The sequence below is a fragment of the Antechinus flavipes genome, chromosome 4 (assembly GCF_016432865.1).
Source record: "Antechinus flavipes isolate AdamAnt ecotype Samford, QLD, Australia chromosome 4, AdamAnt_v2, whole genome shotgun sequence".
NCBI classification, from domain to species: Eukaryota; Metazoa; Chordata; class Mammalia; order Dasyuromorphia; family Dasyuridae; genus Antechinus; species Antechinus flavipes.
Window position 1 is genome coordinate 414,548,332 of NC_067401.1, and position 16,280 is coordinate 414,564,611.

The window sequence follows — 16,280 nt, forward strand, 5'->3', positions numbered from 1 at the left end:
AATAATAATGAAAATTAAAAATTTTTTTACTTTAATTAATGTAGAACTTTCTAGAAGGATTTAAACCTTTTTTTCCCCTTCCTGTATTCTGAAGATCCAGATCTTTTTAATTTGGAAAATAATAGTCTGCATTTTTAGTAGTCTATTCAGTTAAAAGGATGGATTTGTGCTCACAATTTAGCCCAGCTTTTCTATAACTAAAAGCACACATAGCCCAAGTTTACTTTAGAAAGATTGAAGAAACTGGTAAGATCTGTGTTCATCATCCCCCCTTCGCCATTTAGGACCTGCTTTTGATTTTTTAGTACCTCCCATATGTTCAGGAGACAAACTATTTCCCAGCTTTTCTCTACATTTTCCCAAACCCAGATTCATCTATTACAGCTTATATACCTCAAAACTTTTTTCTGTAAAAGTCAAGAATAACCCCCAACCCCCAACTTTTTCACTCCATGCCCCCCTCCCCAAAAAGTACTCTGAGCTTATGAAAAGGTTCTAGGTACCAGCTGCATTTAAGGAAATATATTGTTGATATAGCTTTTTATTCATGAGTAAACAAAGGTTCAAAGCAGTTGAGCCCACTGGTCATCAGTGTTAAGTTGCAATGATAAAAGTCTGATCAGTGCTTTCTTTTTTTCTTTCTTTTTAGAAAAACATTTTCTTTTGTACAAATGATGATAATGATAGCAACTAGCATTTATCTAAAGCTTTAAAGTTTCTGAAGTGTTTTTCCAAGTATTATCTCATCCCTCACAGCCCAGAGGTGACTGCATTCATCAAACATTACAAAGAACAGAAACTAAACTTCTGGTGCATGTAATTTATTTTGCTCCCTCCTCCTCCCCCCAAAACAACAATAACAACAACTATACATTACATTTTAAAAGTTTGTAATGAAACTGCCCAACTTATGTCCCCATATAAAGTTTTTGGTTCTGTGGTTTTCATGCCAAATTGACATCTTTCTCTTTTTTTTTTTTTTAAACAGTTTTTAATAACTCATCTCCCCAGTCTTATAATAAATAAGCATAATCAGCCAAAACAAATCTACCCATTCATTGACCTGGTCAAAAAATGTACATCTCATTCTGCACTAAAATCTTTATCAGTTCTTTTTTTCTGCTTAGAGGCCAGAACAAATTTCATTTTCAGGCCTCTGAAACCATGAGATATATCTACATTGATCAAGATTCCCAAGTCTTTAAGTATTGTTTTCCTTTACTTTATTATGATTATCATGTAAATTGCTCTGGTCCTACTTGTTTCATACTTCTTCAGTTCACACAAGTCTTCCTGGGTGTCTGAATTCTTACATTTCGTTCCTAAGGGTACATTAATATTCCATTCCATCCATGTGCTACAGTTTGTTCAGCTTTTTGCCACTTGATGGGTACCTATCCTGTTTCCTACCTATTTCTTTCCACTCTAATATGCTGCCTCTTGTCTAGGAGATTCTGATAATAGTAAATACATAAGTCCTGTCATTGTGTTGGACTGTGTGTGATACATAGTTAACTTTTAGCTCCTTTAAATCATCAATGTGAAATTCAAATAGAAATATTAACTTGGAAAACCATAGATTAACAGTATTTGTCTTACTGTATTTTTATTTATTTTGTCAAACATTTCAAAGTTGGTTTTTAATCTTGTTCTAGCTTGTTCTTTGCAGTCTGCAGGCCAGAAGTCTGCCAACTTGGCTGTGGATGACTCACATGGGCTTCATTGACATGTGCTCTTTCATGAGTTGTGGAGCCCTTCTCTATCACCAGCTTATATTCTACCACCAGCTGTTTGGCTACGAGCCTTTTCCAAATCTTGGAATAAGAGCTCACTCTTATAATGATGTTTTACAGCTATTTAAGGGCTTTCATGAGCATCTCCTAATAGCCTAATGAGGGGGGAAGTACAAATATTCCCATTTTTCAGATGAGGAAATGGATTCAGAAAATAGTGATTTGTTCAAGCTCACAGCCAATAAGTGGCCTAACTGAATCTCAAATCCAGCACTTATAGTTCTGTGTCCAGTGGTTTTTGTTTTGTTTTGCTTTTTAAACATACCACTAATAATAATTAGAAGCCTTTTTACTGTAGCCCTTCATAGTTTATTTGCCTGACAGAAGGGATGGCAGAATTTAAGAAAACTGATAAAACACAGAAAAATATACTGGGCTGTATTAATTCTTCAGCTGTACTACAACTAGTGAATGCTGACAAATTTTATGTGAATCAATTTTCTTTTCCTTTTTAATTATAGCCTTTTATTTACAAGATATATGCATGGGTAATTTTTCAACACTGATTCTTGTAAAACCTTCTGTTCCCTATTTTCCCCTCCTTTCCCCCCCCATCCCCTCCCCTAGATGGACAGGTATTCCATGTTAAAATATATGTTAAATCCAATATATGTATATATAGCCATATAGTTATCTTGCTGCACAAGAAAAATCAGGTCTAGAAAGAAAAAAAAATCTGAGAAGGAAAATAAAATGCAAGCAAACAACAGAAAAAATGAAAATACTATGTTGTGGTCCACACTCAGTTCCCATAGTCCTTTCCCTGGTGTAGATGTCTCTCTTTATTACTGAACAATTGGAACTGGTCTTGAATCAATTCAGTGTTGAAGAGAGCCACGTCCATCAGAATTGGTCATTGTATAGTCTTCTTGTTGCCGTGTATAATGATCTGGTTCTGCTCATTTCACTCAGCATCAGTTCTTGTAAGTTTCTCCAGGCCTCTCTGAAATCATCCTGTTGGTCATTTCTTACAGAACAATAATATTCTATAACATTCATATACCATATCTTATTCAGTCATTCTCCAAATGATGGACATCCACTCAGTTTCCAGTTTCTATCCATTACAAAGAGGGCTGCCACAAACATTCTTGCACATGTGGGTCCCTTTCCCTCCTTTAAGATCTTTTTGCTAAATACACCCAGTAGTAAACTGCTAGATCAAAGGGTAATGCAGAGTTTGAAAACCTTTTGAGCATAGTTCCAGATTGTTCTCCAGAATGGTTATATCAGTTCACAATTCCATCAACAATGAATCAGTGTTCCAGTTTTCCCACATCCCCTCCAACACTTGTCATTATCTTTTCCTGTTATCTTAGCCAATCTGAGAGGCCAGTAGTGGTATCTCGAGTTATCTTAATTTGCATTTCTCTGATCAATAGTGATTTGGAGCATCTTTTCATATGACTAAAAATTGTTTCAATTTCTTTGTCTGAAAATTGTCTATTCATATCATATAGAGAATGGCTTGATTTCTTATAAATTTGAGTCACTTCTCTATATATTTTGGAAATGAGGCCTTTATCAGAACCATTGAATATAAAAATATTTTCCCAGTTTGTTGCTTCCCTTCTAATCTTGTCTGCATTAATTTCATTTGTACATAAACTTTTTAACAATATAATCAAAATTTTCTATTTTGTGATCAATAACGATCTCTAGTTCTTCTTTGGTCACAAATTCCTTCCTCTTCTTCAGATCTGAGAGGTAAACTATCCTAAGTTCTTCTAATTTATTTATAACATTCTTTATGCCTAGATCATGAATCTATTTTGATCTTAGCTTGGCATACAGTGTTAAGTGTGGGTCAATGCCTAGTTTCTGCCATACTAATTTCCAATTTTCCCAGCAGTTTTTGTCAAATAGTGAATTCTTATCCCAAAAGCTAGGGTCTTTGGGTTTGTCAAACACTAGATTGACTATTTTGTCCTGTGAACCTAACCTTTTCTACTGATCAACTTCTCTATTTCTTAGCCAAAACCAAATGGTTTGGCTGCTTTATAATATAGTTTTCGACCTAGTACAGCTAGGCTACCTTCATTTGATTTTTTTTTATTCATTCCCTTGAAATTCTTGACCTTTTGGTGAATCAATTTTATTTTGTTAAAACTTTTTTTTTCTTTTTCTGGTGAGAAAGGAAGAGACTCATTTAGGGATTTAGTCTCTTGTAGCATGAACATAAATCATTTTATGCCTTTAAAGTACATAAAGACTTTTAGATTTCTTATGATTTGGGTATTTGCCTTTAATTGGTGAGTTATACCAATATGGTTTTCTTTGTGTTTTTTACCATGTGCTTTCCATCTACTTCTCTACCCAGAATGTTAGATGACTTCTCTCATGAGTTGGACAGCACACAGTCTCGGCTAGACAACGTGATGAAGAAACTTGCAAAAGTTTCCCATATGACCAGCGGTAGGTATTAATCTTAATGAGAATCAGAGATAAATTGTTCTTACAATCCTTGAAATGCTGGTTGCCATAGGATCTTGGTTTTTATATTTCTGTCTCATACTTTTCAGGTTTTTATATGTATGTTGAGGGAAGGAGAACTTTTCATTTTAGTCTGGAAGTCTTGTGATATAATCTTGGCAAAAAAAAAAAAAAAAAGGAGTTCTCTTTTCCTTTTTTATGGCTATTTTTTATTTGGAGGCAATTTCTACACAATGACCCACAAAAATCTTCCCTCTCTTTCCATTTACCTTTGCCAAAATAGATAACATTTAAAACAAGTGATAAAGAAGAGATTTTCTTGTCCCTTCTCACACTTGTCTCTTAACATTTATCTTCCTAAAAGTAGATGCCTATTCTTTGATCTTCCAAAGTCTAGATTAATTTCATTTAAAGTTGTAATTAAAATGTCATTAAATATTTAAACAAATTGGTTCAGTTGGTTTGCAGGACAGATTTTTTTTTTTAAGTTAATAAATAGATGGAAAAAGCCTGTTTGATTTCTAGCCTCTTTGAAAGTACAGCACTTATTTTATGCTTACATATGCTTCTCCCAGAGATGCTTTAGAGACTGTATTTTTCAGGTTAATATGAGTTTTAAACTTAAATTTTGTCTTGAGAGCCCTCTATTTAACATTGGCCCTTGAGATAATTGTCTCAAGACAGGTTGAGACATCCTCAACCTGTCCTTTTAGTCCTGTGTTGTTTTTTTCCTTCTTGACTAAATTTGTGACAAATAGAAGCTCAATTAGTTTTTTGAAACAAATATCAATACATTTTACATATGGTTTTATAGAAGGGTAATTTCAAAGTGATATTGATACTCTTGGAAATACTTGTAAAGTGCTTAGTATGATATTTGGCACAAAAGTGGATGCTTAATAAATGTTTGTTCTTGTTACTCCTGGGACGTTAGCGTTAGAGAAGAGGAGAAATTAGACTATAGTGACTGGAAATAATCAGATGAATAAGGGGGGTTTGAGAATAGACGATACATGGAAATATAAGTAGGGAACAGAAAAGGAGATTGAAGTTTAGAGAGATAAGATTTAGCTTCTTTTAACCCTCCATACTTTCTGTTTTCATCATTCAATTGAAACTGCCCTCTACAAATTTATCACTTTTCTCAGTTATCATCCTCCTTTTCTCTTTCATTCTGTTGTTCATCTCCTGGATAATTTTTCTTTTCAGTGTTTTTGTGGTAACTGTTATTTTACTTGTCTGACCATGCCTGACTTGGGCTGTCTTCTCTTTAACCCCCTTGTTTTATCATTTGAAGTGATATCAGTTCCCATGGATTCAGTTTTATCCCAGATTGCCAGTTTATATTCAGTATTAGACTCTCCTGAGCCACAGTCTCACATTACCAGCTACCTATTGAGCATCGCCATTTAATGTTCCATGGGCATCTAACTCAGGACATGTTGTGAAACAGGACTTATTTCCTCCCACCTCTTTCAAACTTTCCCCTTCAAATTTTCCTATAATTTTCAAGGGCATCAACCATCTTTCCACTTAATCTAAACTTATTACCAACCAAGCCTTGGTAAATGACTTCTTCCATCAATTCAAAATGCAGTTATTCAATTTTCCCTTTGAAAAAAAAATACCTGGAGGAGTCTCTGTGTCTGTTTGTCTCTCTCTCTCTCTCTCTCTCTCTCTCTCTCTCTCTCTCTCTCTCTCTCTGTATTGCTTCCTTCTCTAAATGGTTGAGTTAGGCATCTATCTCTAGATAATTAAAACTGATTACCTGAGGTCAAAAAGGAGTGTGGTTATTGCTCCAAATATTCATACTTACAGGAAGTGGTTATGAGAAGTCTACAAAAGTAGCAGATGCATAAAGTTGCCAGTCCATGATGCACAGAAGCAATTTACAATTTTAAAGGAAAATTACTTTTAAAAAGAACATTCTTTACCTGTTTTAGCTTGGAAATAACACATTTTTCCCTTGATTAAAAAATCCCAACTAAATTCAACTGTAGAAGAGAGGGAAGAGGAGATTGATAAGTAAGAAAAGACTCATGGAAAAGCTATATACAATACTAGAATTCTATGGGGCCCTTAGAATAGCAGGATGTCAGGGGTAATAAAAAACAGGAAGTGTGCTTATGGGCTTCCTTTCTCTGTTTTTTGCAGGAAGTATATCCACTATTTGTCTTGAGAAAGGTTATGTTTTTACATTAAGGTGAAACTTTAAAAATAAATAGCCAACATCCATTTTCAAATACTTGTGAAAGTTTCTATGGATAAACAAAACTTTAAGAATGCTATCACTTGCCTCAGAGCAGTCCTGTTCACTTTTAACTATTTTGAAAATTTTCTCATAATAGAGATGCATATATTTTGAACATTTGATCTAAATCATCTGTCTAATAAGAACTGTGCTATACTTGGGGTGGAGGGCATAATTTGTTTTCCTGGCCTGTTTTAAATATCTCTATAGACTTCATTTTAATCAAATAAAATAATAATGAAAATTAAATTTTTTTACTCTAATTAATGCAGAACTTTTTAGAAGGATTTAAACTTTCTTTTTCCCTTCCTGTATTCTGAAGATCGATTGTTTTAATTTGAAAAATAATATCTGTACTTTTAGCAGCATATTCAGTTCAAGGGCATCAATTTGTGCTTAGAATCTAGCCCAGCTCTTACATAGCCCAGGTTTACTTTAGAAAGATTGTGGAAATAAGTAAGATTTATGTTGTGTCCATCCCCCTCACACATCTCCCCCCCCCCCCCTCCCCTTGCCATTTAGGACCCATTTTTGATTTTTAATACCTCCCATATATTCAGCTGACAAAAAAAATTTCCCAATTTTCTTCTACATTTTTCCAAATCCAGATTCACATAATACAGCCTATATACTTCAAAACTTTTCTGTGAAAGTCAAGAATAACCAACCCTGAAATTTACCTCCATTCCCCAAAAAAGTACTCTGAGTTTATGAAAATGTTCTAGGCACTAGCTACATTTAAAAAAATATCTCAGTTGTTAATATAGGTAAACTGATCCACTTTAACCAATTTACTTTTCTTCACTGCTTCTTAGTGCTAAGTCAGAGAACTTAAGAAGAAGGAGATTCTTGGAGATATATATATATATATATATATGTACATATATGTATATATATAAATTTATTGCAACATTACTATTAAACTCATAGTCATCAAAAAATTGAAAAGGTGCTATGTAGAATTAAGACATATAGTGTCTTTTTAGGGAGCTTCGTGCTCTAGGCATTCCCTCTTCCCATCTCAAACCATCTTTTTCTTCTACTTTCCATTAACACCTAAAAAAGGAATTAGTTAATAGTTTTACTAATATGATTTTTGTTGAATAATTAAAACACATGGTCTTTCCTCTTGTCACATTAATATCAGCAAAAAAAAGAACCAACCCTCCTCTTAAAGTAATACAGTAATTAAGCAGCAGGAAGCTGAGTTCAGGTTTTAATGAGATTCTTCAAACACAAAGCAAATAAATACTTAAATCATGATAAGACCTTTCTAGGGATCAGCAGAACTTGCACTTCAGACCAGAAGCAATGTCTGTCTGAAGGTCATTGACTGTAGGTACAAGTTTGCTGGTGTTTGGTTTATCTCAGACATTTTGTAGCAGTTCCAGATTGGGGGGACCTCTGGTCCCCAAGTCCCCCTGCCCCAAGCATCTACATCCAGCCTCTGCTTGACAGCCCACAGTCATCACTTTGACAACAAAGTCAGGAATATTAGCTCATTTTGTTAAGGAAGCTAATCCACGTCTCCCTGCCTTCCAGATCGTCGGCAGTGGTGTGCCATCATCGTTCTCTTTGGGATCTTACTGGTAGTGCTCATTCTTTTTCTGGTGCTGTGATGGAAGAGGCTTTGAATGCTGCTCATTCCCCATCAAGAAAACGTGAGGGGAGACGGGAAAAGTCAGCATGGTTCATGTTGCCATCCTTTTTATTTTGCTCCGAAGAACTCCTACCCCAGACTTTGATTTTCTCTCTGAATCAGAGCTCCTGGCAGCTGCCATTGCAGGATCTGCCTTTACCAAGCCCTGGAGGGAACGTGGAAGCCGGACTCCTGCCCAGGCAGGGTGGTTCCCAGCAGGGGCACATGGCCACTCCTGCTGTGTACACAGCCAGCTGCTGTCTGTTTCTGCTCCCTCGGAAGTGCAGGGAACGCATCAGCAAATGTTGGTTATGTTGCTTCTGCCAGGTCTTTCCTCCTTTTTCTTGGGGGATCTTTTCTCTCTCTTAAGCTCTTTTCCCTTTATCAAATGCCACTGTCTTATCTAAAACAAACTATTGTGGAAGCTGGGCTGCTGCAGGGTGTGCTTCACCTCCACCTTTGCTGGTCATTAAGGAAGGTAGAAGACCCTGGAACCATGTCCAGTTATAGTAAATGCATTGAGTCCTGGGCTAAGGGTCACTTCATGTAGACTCCACTAAAGAGATAAATGCTAGTTCCCTGCCAAGTCCTGTTTCATTTGGTGGAAATGGCACTTACTGACCACGTAGACACTATTTGGGATAAAACAGGTGGCGAGCCGTGCTGAGTGCTTCAGGGAAAGCGGAAGGCCAGACCACAGGCCCAGGTCGAACGTGCTCGGCAGCGGCTTTTGCCCCCTTACTAACCTTAGCCTTCACCTAGTGGACACATTCCATGCCTGTCACGTGTACCCCTAAGTCTGTCACTGCAAAGCACTTCATGGACTACTTGAAAGAGTTTGTATAGACCGCCTCATCAGGAGTTGTCTTGTTTTTACTCTATACCGTTAATTTTTATTTAGGTTAGTTTTTTTGTTTTTTATTTTGTTGGGGAAGTGGGGCAGGGAAGAGAGGGAATTTGTCGCTATTTTATTCATTCCAAGGCTGAAAATCAGCAAGCTAGACCTCTGCCCTGAACCAGACTTTTCTTATCTGTTTATAATTACGAGGGTAGCTGGGAGATTTTGGTTATTTGTTTGCTTAAGGAAGCAATTGATTTTTATCACTCTTCCATTTGAATAACTGAGCCAATTCCAAATGAAACTGACAAATGCTTTGTCATACTTCGTTTAAGGTAATTTTCATGGAAACCCAGACTGCTGACAGACTAAACGTCAGGCTTCTTGCTTCAAATGCTTCAAATACATGCACATGTAAATAGGATATTTTTATAACCTTCCTTAATGAATAAACTATTAAAGTAGCAGTTTGTGACCCTGGCTTCTCAAAGGCCACTCTAGGAAAGCATGAGCCAAAGCATTAGCCAGTGAGCTAAATTACCTGACATTGGCTCCCCTGGGATGAATTGCTTTGGCCACAGTAACTCAGGAAGTGGGAAGGAGAAGTCACATGGATGGAATTACGGGGTCACTGAAGAAAAGGAATGGTCCAAAAGAGGTGGGCTGTGGAGAGGACCGAATGTTGAAATGGAACTTCGACCTTACCTTGATTGTCCTTGTCCTTTTGGGTCACTCCTCAGTATTCACCAGTTTCATCAACCATAATTATGTATTGGCCCAGGCTAATTTTGAATTGCAATTTTTAATACTGAATATTTGTAATTCTTTTCAAAAAAGGATGCCATCCTTTTTTTTTTTCTTCCCAGGATCATGATAGATAAGGAAACTTAACTCTGTGGATACTAAAAAATGAATTTATAAAATAAAAGGGATGGTTGATATCTTTGTTTACACTCCTTACTTAGCTGACTTTTTATATATTACAAATGTCTGGCTACTCTTCATTGTTTTTTTAAATTAGCAAAAAAATTAATTCTGATCATCTTGAGTGGCTTCACTTATAATCCACTCAGTTTTATAAGGTTCTAAGAAAATCAATTCTGTGGTTGTCTTGGTATGCACAAATGTACACACACATCATATACATACATCATTGAGACAAGGAAAGTCCTCAAAGCAATGAAATAAATCCTCATTGGGTACATTTGGTTAAAATGTCTCCAAAAGAAGTAACTGACACATTAGAGAAATATTAACCACTAAGTTTGCCTTGTAAGAGGCAATCAGTGTCTTAAGATAAGCATGTGGTCATTGCTACTGCTGGCTATACTGCTAACTCGGGATGTTCACGTGCATACAGAATCACTGGAATCACTCCTCAGTAATGTTTCTCACTGCTGAGAAATTTTTAAAATGAAAAAAAAAAAAAAAAAAAAAAAGGATTCCCTGTACTCTTCTGAAGATTCTCTAGGAGCCCAAATTTCCATATGGTGTTCTGATTCCCTACATCCATTTTTACTTGTTCCTCTTTTGATCTTTGTTTTTCTTTTTTTTTTTCTGCCAGTCACAGAGGGCAGTTTTCTGTAAGACAGCAAGACATGGTAGTTTTAAAAGTTTTGACATTGGGCAAAAGCCATATCTAATCCTCTGAAGGCTTTTCGGAAATAAGCCAGCTCCAAGCCATCCTGCCACACCTAGGGCCTAGTGCTTAGATGGCAAGAAGGAACTAGGCTTTGTACCTCTCTTTAGTTGTAATAGAAATTGCACATCTTGAGTTACAAAAGAAACTTGGGACAGAAACTCAAAAGGGAATACAACGAGTGATTCATTGATGGACAGTGCGAGAACAAACCATTCTTAATTACCAAAGTCTCTCTTTAAAAGTCCATGCTTTGGAGGTAGCTCTGGCCTGGTTGGATTCAGGCCTGACCTCACTGACTGGCAGCAGCCGCCCCAAAACACAATCAGACAGAACTAACCCATTGCCTGTTAAGTTTTGAGGGGAAGAAGAAAATTAGCTAGTGTGGAGTCCCTTGGTTTAAAATAAGACTGTTAATTCAGGGACCCTGCCTGTTAAGGAGCTGTGTTTTATTAATCAGCATCTCTAAAATAAATAAGTGAATGAATGAAAGATCCAGGCCTTCCCCCAAACCCAGTTCTGGCCAAATTAAATAGAGCATGTTGTTTTGCTGTTGGTGCAATCAGTCCCTATGAGACGGGTGTGAACTTGCAGAGCCTCAGAAAAACCACAGAGCTGGAAGCTTTGGGGGTTCGAAGTGCCAAAGAGCTCTTCATTAGTTCACCGGAGTTAATGAGGTCTTAATGAAAACTTGGTTGGTTCCCTCTGATTTCTCTTTAACCCCATTGCCTGTGGAATAGTAAGAACAGCAACCGACATCTGACCTGTGGGCTTGGTACGGCATTCAATTTTCCTTTTATTGTCTCACACATCCAGGCTGAGGGCCATTTTTTAAGGAACTTGTGGAGTAGGGTGTATGAGAATCAAAAGGTTAATAAGTGTTTCTTAGGAAGGCGTTGTGGGCCACAGGTGATAATAGTATCATGGGAAGAGCAACACAAAACTACCCAGAATGTTTGTCACAGTGTGAATCTAAACCCAGAACTAAAAGCGGGCGGTGCTTCTAGTTTTGATTGTGTCTTAGTGTGGATTGTGAGGTGTCATTACACTGTGTATTCTGCGCTGCAGTACAGTGGGATGTTGCTTTGGGTGTTCTGTGTGTGTGTGTGTTTATGGGCCTTGTACAATCTTAGAATTCCTGCCAGAGCAGGAGAGAGGAGGGGAAAATTGGCAGCCTTCCAGAGTTCTGCTTTTACCCAGAATTGAACAGACTGATGAGTCTGGTAGCCAACAACTTGGCAACTTTTACTCCATTTTACCTTAGGAGGTTTTAAGGACTGTGAAGAGAAATCTAGTTGACAACTGTAACTGAAATCTGTCTCTGTTAAGTATTTTACGTTCTGCAAGTGAAGGAGTGATTGCCAAATGGGAGTGGGGGGGGTTCTTTCTGGCTACAAAATGATTTTTCCATTAATAAGAGACATCTGTAAGCTTCTTTGTCTTCCTCCTTAAAAGAATCCATTTCATTTGGAGTTCTGTGAATTGTATGTTAAATGTAAGTGTGTACTTTAAATGTGTTTTATATATATATATATATATATGTGCAAAGTACTTTAACTTCGAATCATATGTAGCAACAGGAATGGGTAACATAGCATATATTGTGTATTTTGGCAGCTGGGAAGGTACTACTTCTAATCTTACTGGCGAGTTTCTTAAAATTCCACCTTTTAAAATTTGTTTTTGTTGTTTTAATATCAGAAACCACTTTTTAGCCTATATCATCAGTGTTGAGCAGATAAAACCAAAGGTTTCATGGACCAACACTGACTATAAACACTTGATAAGTGATGGCAGTGTTCCATTGGAAGAGATTCCTCTGAATACCTTTGCTTATATTTAGGTTTACAGGAAACAACAATCTGGCTAGTCTAGGAAGCTATGAATACTGCATTTGTGGTTTTGAAGCAGTGACCTCTGAATCTCCTTCCAAGAAATATTGTGATTTAATGGATTGGGCCTTTTTTCACCCTAGCCTTGGAAACTTTACGTATTTTAAAATAAGACCTTGTATTTCATCTCATCTCTAGTTTGATTTTTTGAACTACCTGTGATAAGATACAACAAATTATGAAGCATTTTTCAACTTTGGTCATTGCTATATAGGAATAAAGTCTCTTCTGACTTTATTAAATGCCATCTCATTACTATAAAAATCAGTATGCACCATTTTGAGGTGTTCAGTCCTGAATAGGCTAACTTTCTGACTCTTAATCTTTGAGAGTTGTTAAAACAGCTGGGATTTCAAGACAGTTGTTGTGTAGTGATTGGCCTTCAGTTTGGTATTATGTCGATGATACAGAAAAAACTACTAAACCATCCTGGATATAGAAAACCATCCTAAAACTTCAGAGATGGAAAGGATCTTGGAGATTGTGTGGTTCAGCTCTCATTTTCACAAGTGAGGAAACTGAGGCAGGCACCAGAGACTGAATCTGTGATTAGGAAGTAAAATGCCTTTGCTTCTTTAGAACTGGCACTTGCTCTCATTTGCCTAAAGAGATTTCACCGAAGAGTGAAAAAATTGTGCAAAACTAATCATTTGGAACTGACTTTATTAATTATTATTATTGATAATAATGACTATATTAGCATTACTTTGTTAGGAGCATTTTAATTTTGACACACAACCACAATAGAATCTAGATCTTACAAATAGTCCTGTTTTTATAGATAAATATTGATATTTTATGTCCATCTAATGTATCCTATAAATGGTCCTGCTATTGTGGGACTATTTATTTTATTACCATAATTTCTTCCCGATATAGTTAGAAAAAAGTTGGTTCCCTCATCACTTGAAAACCTGGTGCTATCAGTGATTGACATCAATTGATGATTGGTTTTTCACTTTTTCCCCCCCAAGAAATGTTCTTCCTTATTGACCATGGTGGTTATTAATAGCATATATTAATATAATACCACTTAAGGACATGCATCTCTTTAACCAATTTCTTCACAGCAGCAGCTTGACCATGGAATACACTTCTTCTTTTGTGTCATGATGACCAGTTCTGCTAGCCATAGCTGATCTGGTCTAAATGGGATACAGATGATATTATTTCTATTTTTTTCCTTTTGGTTTGTGAATTACTGAAATCTCAAAAGTCACTGAATTATTCAAGTGGGACTACTAGAGTATTAAGTTTCATGGATAAAGGAACAAATCTTAGTTGCTTTACCCTTACCTTCCGTATGCCACAAAGTCTCCAGTGTTATACACCAGCTTGGTTGTAAATTAACAGTAAAGTGGGTGTGTGAGGATGAGGATTGCTGATGTTACCTGGGATGCTGGCACACCCATTAGTGAGAAGCACTGTACTGGTGTAATGTTATAAACAGTGAAATATATGTAATCTAGTCTGCATGAGACTAAAATAATTGTTTAGTTTTTTTTTTTTTTTAATTATCCCTGTGAGGACAAATAAGAGACAGCCACACTGTCTACTAATGCTTTTTGGAATATTTTTTTTTGGGGGGTGGGGGTGGGGGTTGAAGTGATTATTTCCTATCATTAACACTAAGTTTGAGGGATAAAAACCCCAAACTTAGATAGATTAAGGGAATTGTCTGTCTATAAGCAATCTAAGAGAAGGAAGTTGAAACTGTAAACTTGACATATTTATGAGAGAAAGGAAATGGAAAAGTGAAGATTAACCATAAAGTCTGAATAAACAAAATGTTGCCAAGCCTTGTTTTTTTCCCCATGAACTATTATGTATTATATTTAAAATTTAACATAGAGAATGGCAACTTTAGGCAAAAACTACCCATTCTTTGATGGGAAGAAGAGAAAAATTTACTTAAAGATACTCAAGGCCGAGCTATGAAGAAAAGTAGGATCCAAGTTTTTAATGACAGGTAGTCTATCCATTGATGACATTTTATAGTTTGCAGGACAGGCAGGTCCAAGAAGCTGATACCCCTGAGCAGTCTGTTTCTGCTAGACTGGAGTGGCTGGGCATATTAGCTATTGACCGGTTCCTATGGAATAAACAAAAGGCAATCATGTTTAGGGATGTCCATTTCCTCGGAATAAAATGCAGTGTGCACCAAAACGGACAGAACCACTGATAACCATAAATCAGAAAAACATGCTTACTGTTTATTCTTGAAGAAAATTATCAATTCAAGTAGCCATCCTAGGAATTTTCTCTTCTTACTGGCATTTTTATCCCCCGAGATCTATCAGCTCCTGCTGTATTTCCGACTTCTTCTCTTGGAGTCATGTTACATACAATTGTATAAAGAAGACTGTACTGTATTAAAAGTCACGTGAAAAGACATTGAACTCTTGTCTGGTTTTTACAGTGTTTTCTACCTTCCAGACCTTCCCAATGCCTGCTGCAGACTTTGAATGCTGGTTATTTAAGCTCCCTGCAAAGTACAGACTTTGCACCGAGTTCTCAGACCCCATTCTTTGATATTATGATCTTATTATCTTGTTCAGAAGAGAACTTGAATACCAGGGCAATTTCTTAGTGATCTTTTTTGAGGGGTGGGGAGAGAAAAAGAAAGACACAGTTTCAGTTCTTTATTTTCCCTGTCCTTAAAACCTTAAGCCAGCAGAAAAAAGTAATTGAGCCTTGAGCTTAATTCATTGATTTTGTTTCTGCTATTTGGTCCCTGTACATACATACAAACTCCTCGACGAATGGCACTGACTTTGTGTCCTCATTCACTTCATATACACACTTAATAAATGGTTGTGTTGGAATTAAATAGAAAGGTTTTTGGTCTTGAGGTGGGCCAAAGAGATGACCATCCTTTTATTAATAACTACTGGCCTTAATGAAATGATTAAGTTACCCAGAAACTTCTTAATGGTCTCAGTTAATAGCTAACCACAAGAGATCAGAGCCTTTTCATCCTATATACCTAACAAGGAGCTCCCCTCATTTGGGCCCACGGGAAGGTTTCTCCACGAGGAGTATTCTCTGTTAGCTCCATTGCCCGACCTGACTCCCTTTTACCACAAGAAGTACAAAAGGAAAAGCCAGGCGTGGCAGAGGACTCTGTCAACTGAATGCTCCTGTCTACAACTGGGGTGGGCCCTGCAGAGTCACAGCTTCCCCCGGAGAGCCATCTAGGCCCGGTGGCCAGAGTGGGCCCAGAAGGCCTTGCACGCAATGGGAGACCTGGCCTCTTTAAGCCAAGATCTTTCCCAGCTCTCAGTTTGACTGAAGCAGTGGTTGACAAGATTGAGGCTAGCTTCTTTCTGAAGAACATCCAGGTTTACCACAGTGTATGTGATCATACCAGAGTTCTGAGACCCAGCATGACATCATGAACTACTTGTTATTCAGAAAGGAGACTGAGACTCTAGTGAAAGTGGGAGTTTATCCTGGTCAAGATTTCACCATTTGTAAGGAGGCCATGTTTTAAGTCAAAGATCAGCAATTTCAGTATTGAGGTTTCAAATCGTGGAATCTTATTTATTAGGTCACCTAATGATATACATTATTATATTATAAAATTAAATATTAGGTGGGTAAATTTTAAAATTCTAAAATCCTGCATAAGTGTTGGCTATTTTTATTAATTCACATATAGCCATATTTCTAGAGAAAATCCTTGGCTAGTTATCCCCCCTTCCCAGAAAACCTAAGAAGAAAAAACAAGCTGTCAGTCAAGCTGATGTTGCCACATTGTGCAATATCTCACATGTGCATTATGCCAAAGTATGC

General features: G+C 36.9%; 1 protein-coding gene across 2 annotated transcripts in view; it reads left to right on the forward strand.

Moving 5' to 3' along the window:
• Positions 1–14,879, forward strand: part of STX6 (syntaxin 6) — a 55,627-nt gene extending 40,748 nt beyond the window's left edge. The window contains exons 7-8 of one of the 2 annotated variants that reach the window (XM_051998835.1): positions 4,114–4,208; positions 6,381–7,254. In XM_051998835.1, coding sequence (XP_051854795.1) covers positions 4,114–4,208; positions 6,381–6,433 — 148 coding nt within the window. In that variant the 3' untranslated portion in view covers positions 6,434–7,254. Of the gene's footprint in view, positions 1–4,113; positions 4,209–6,380; positions 7,255–8,019 lie in introns of those variants that run through there. The other variant, XM_051998834.1, reaches the window with a different exon arrangement.
• The last annotated feature ends 1,401 nt before the right edge of the window (positions 14,880–16,280 follow it).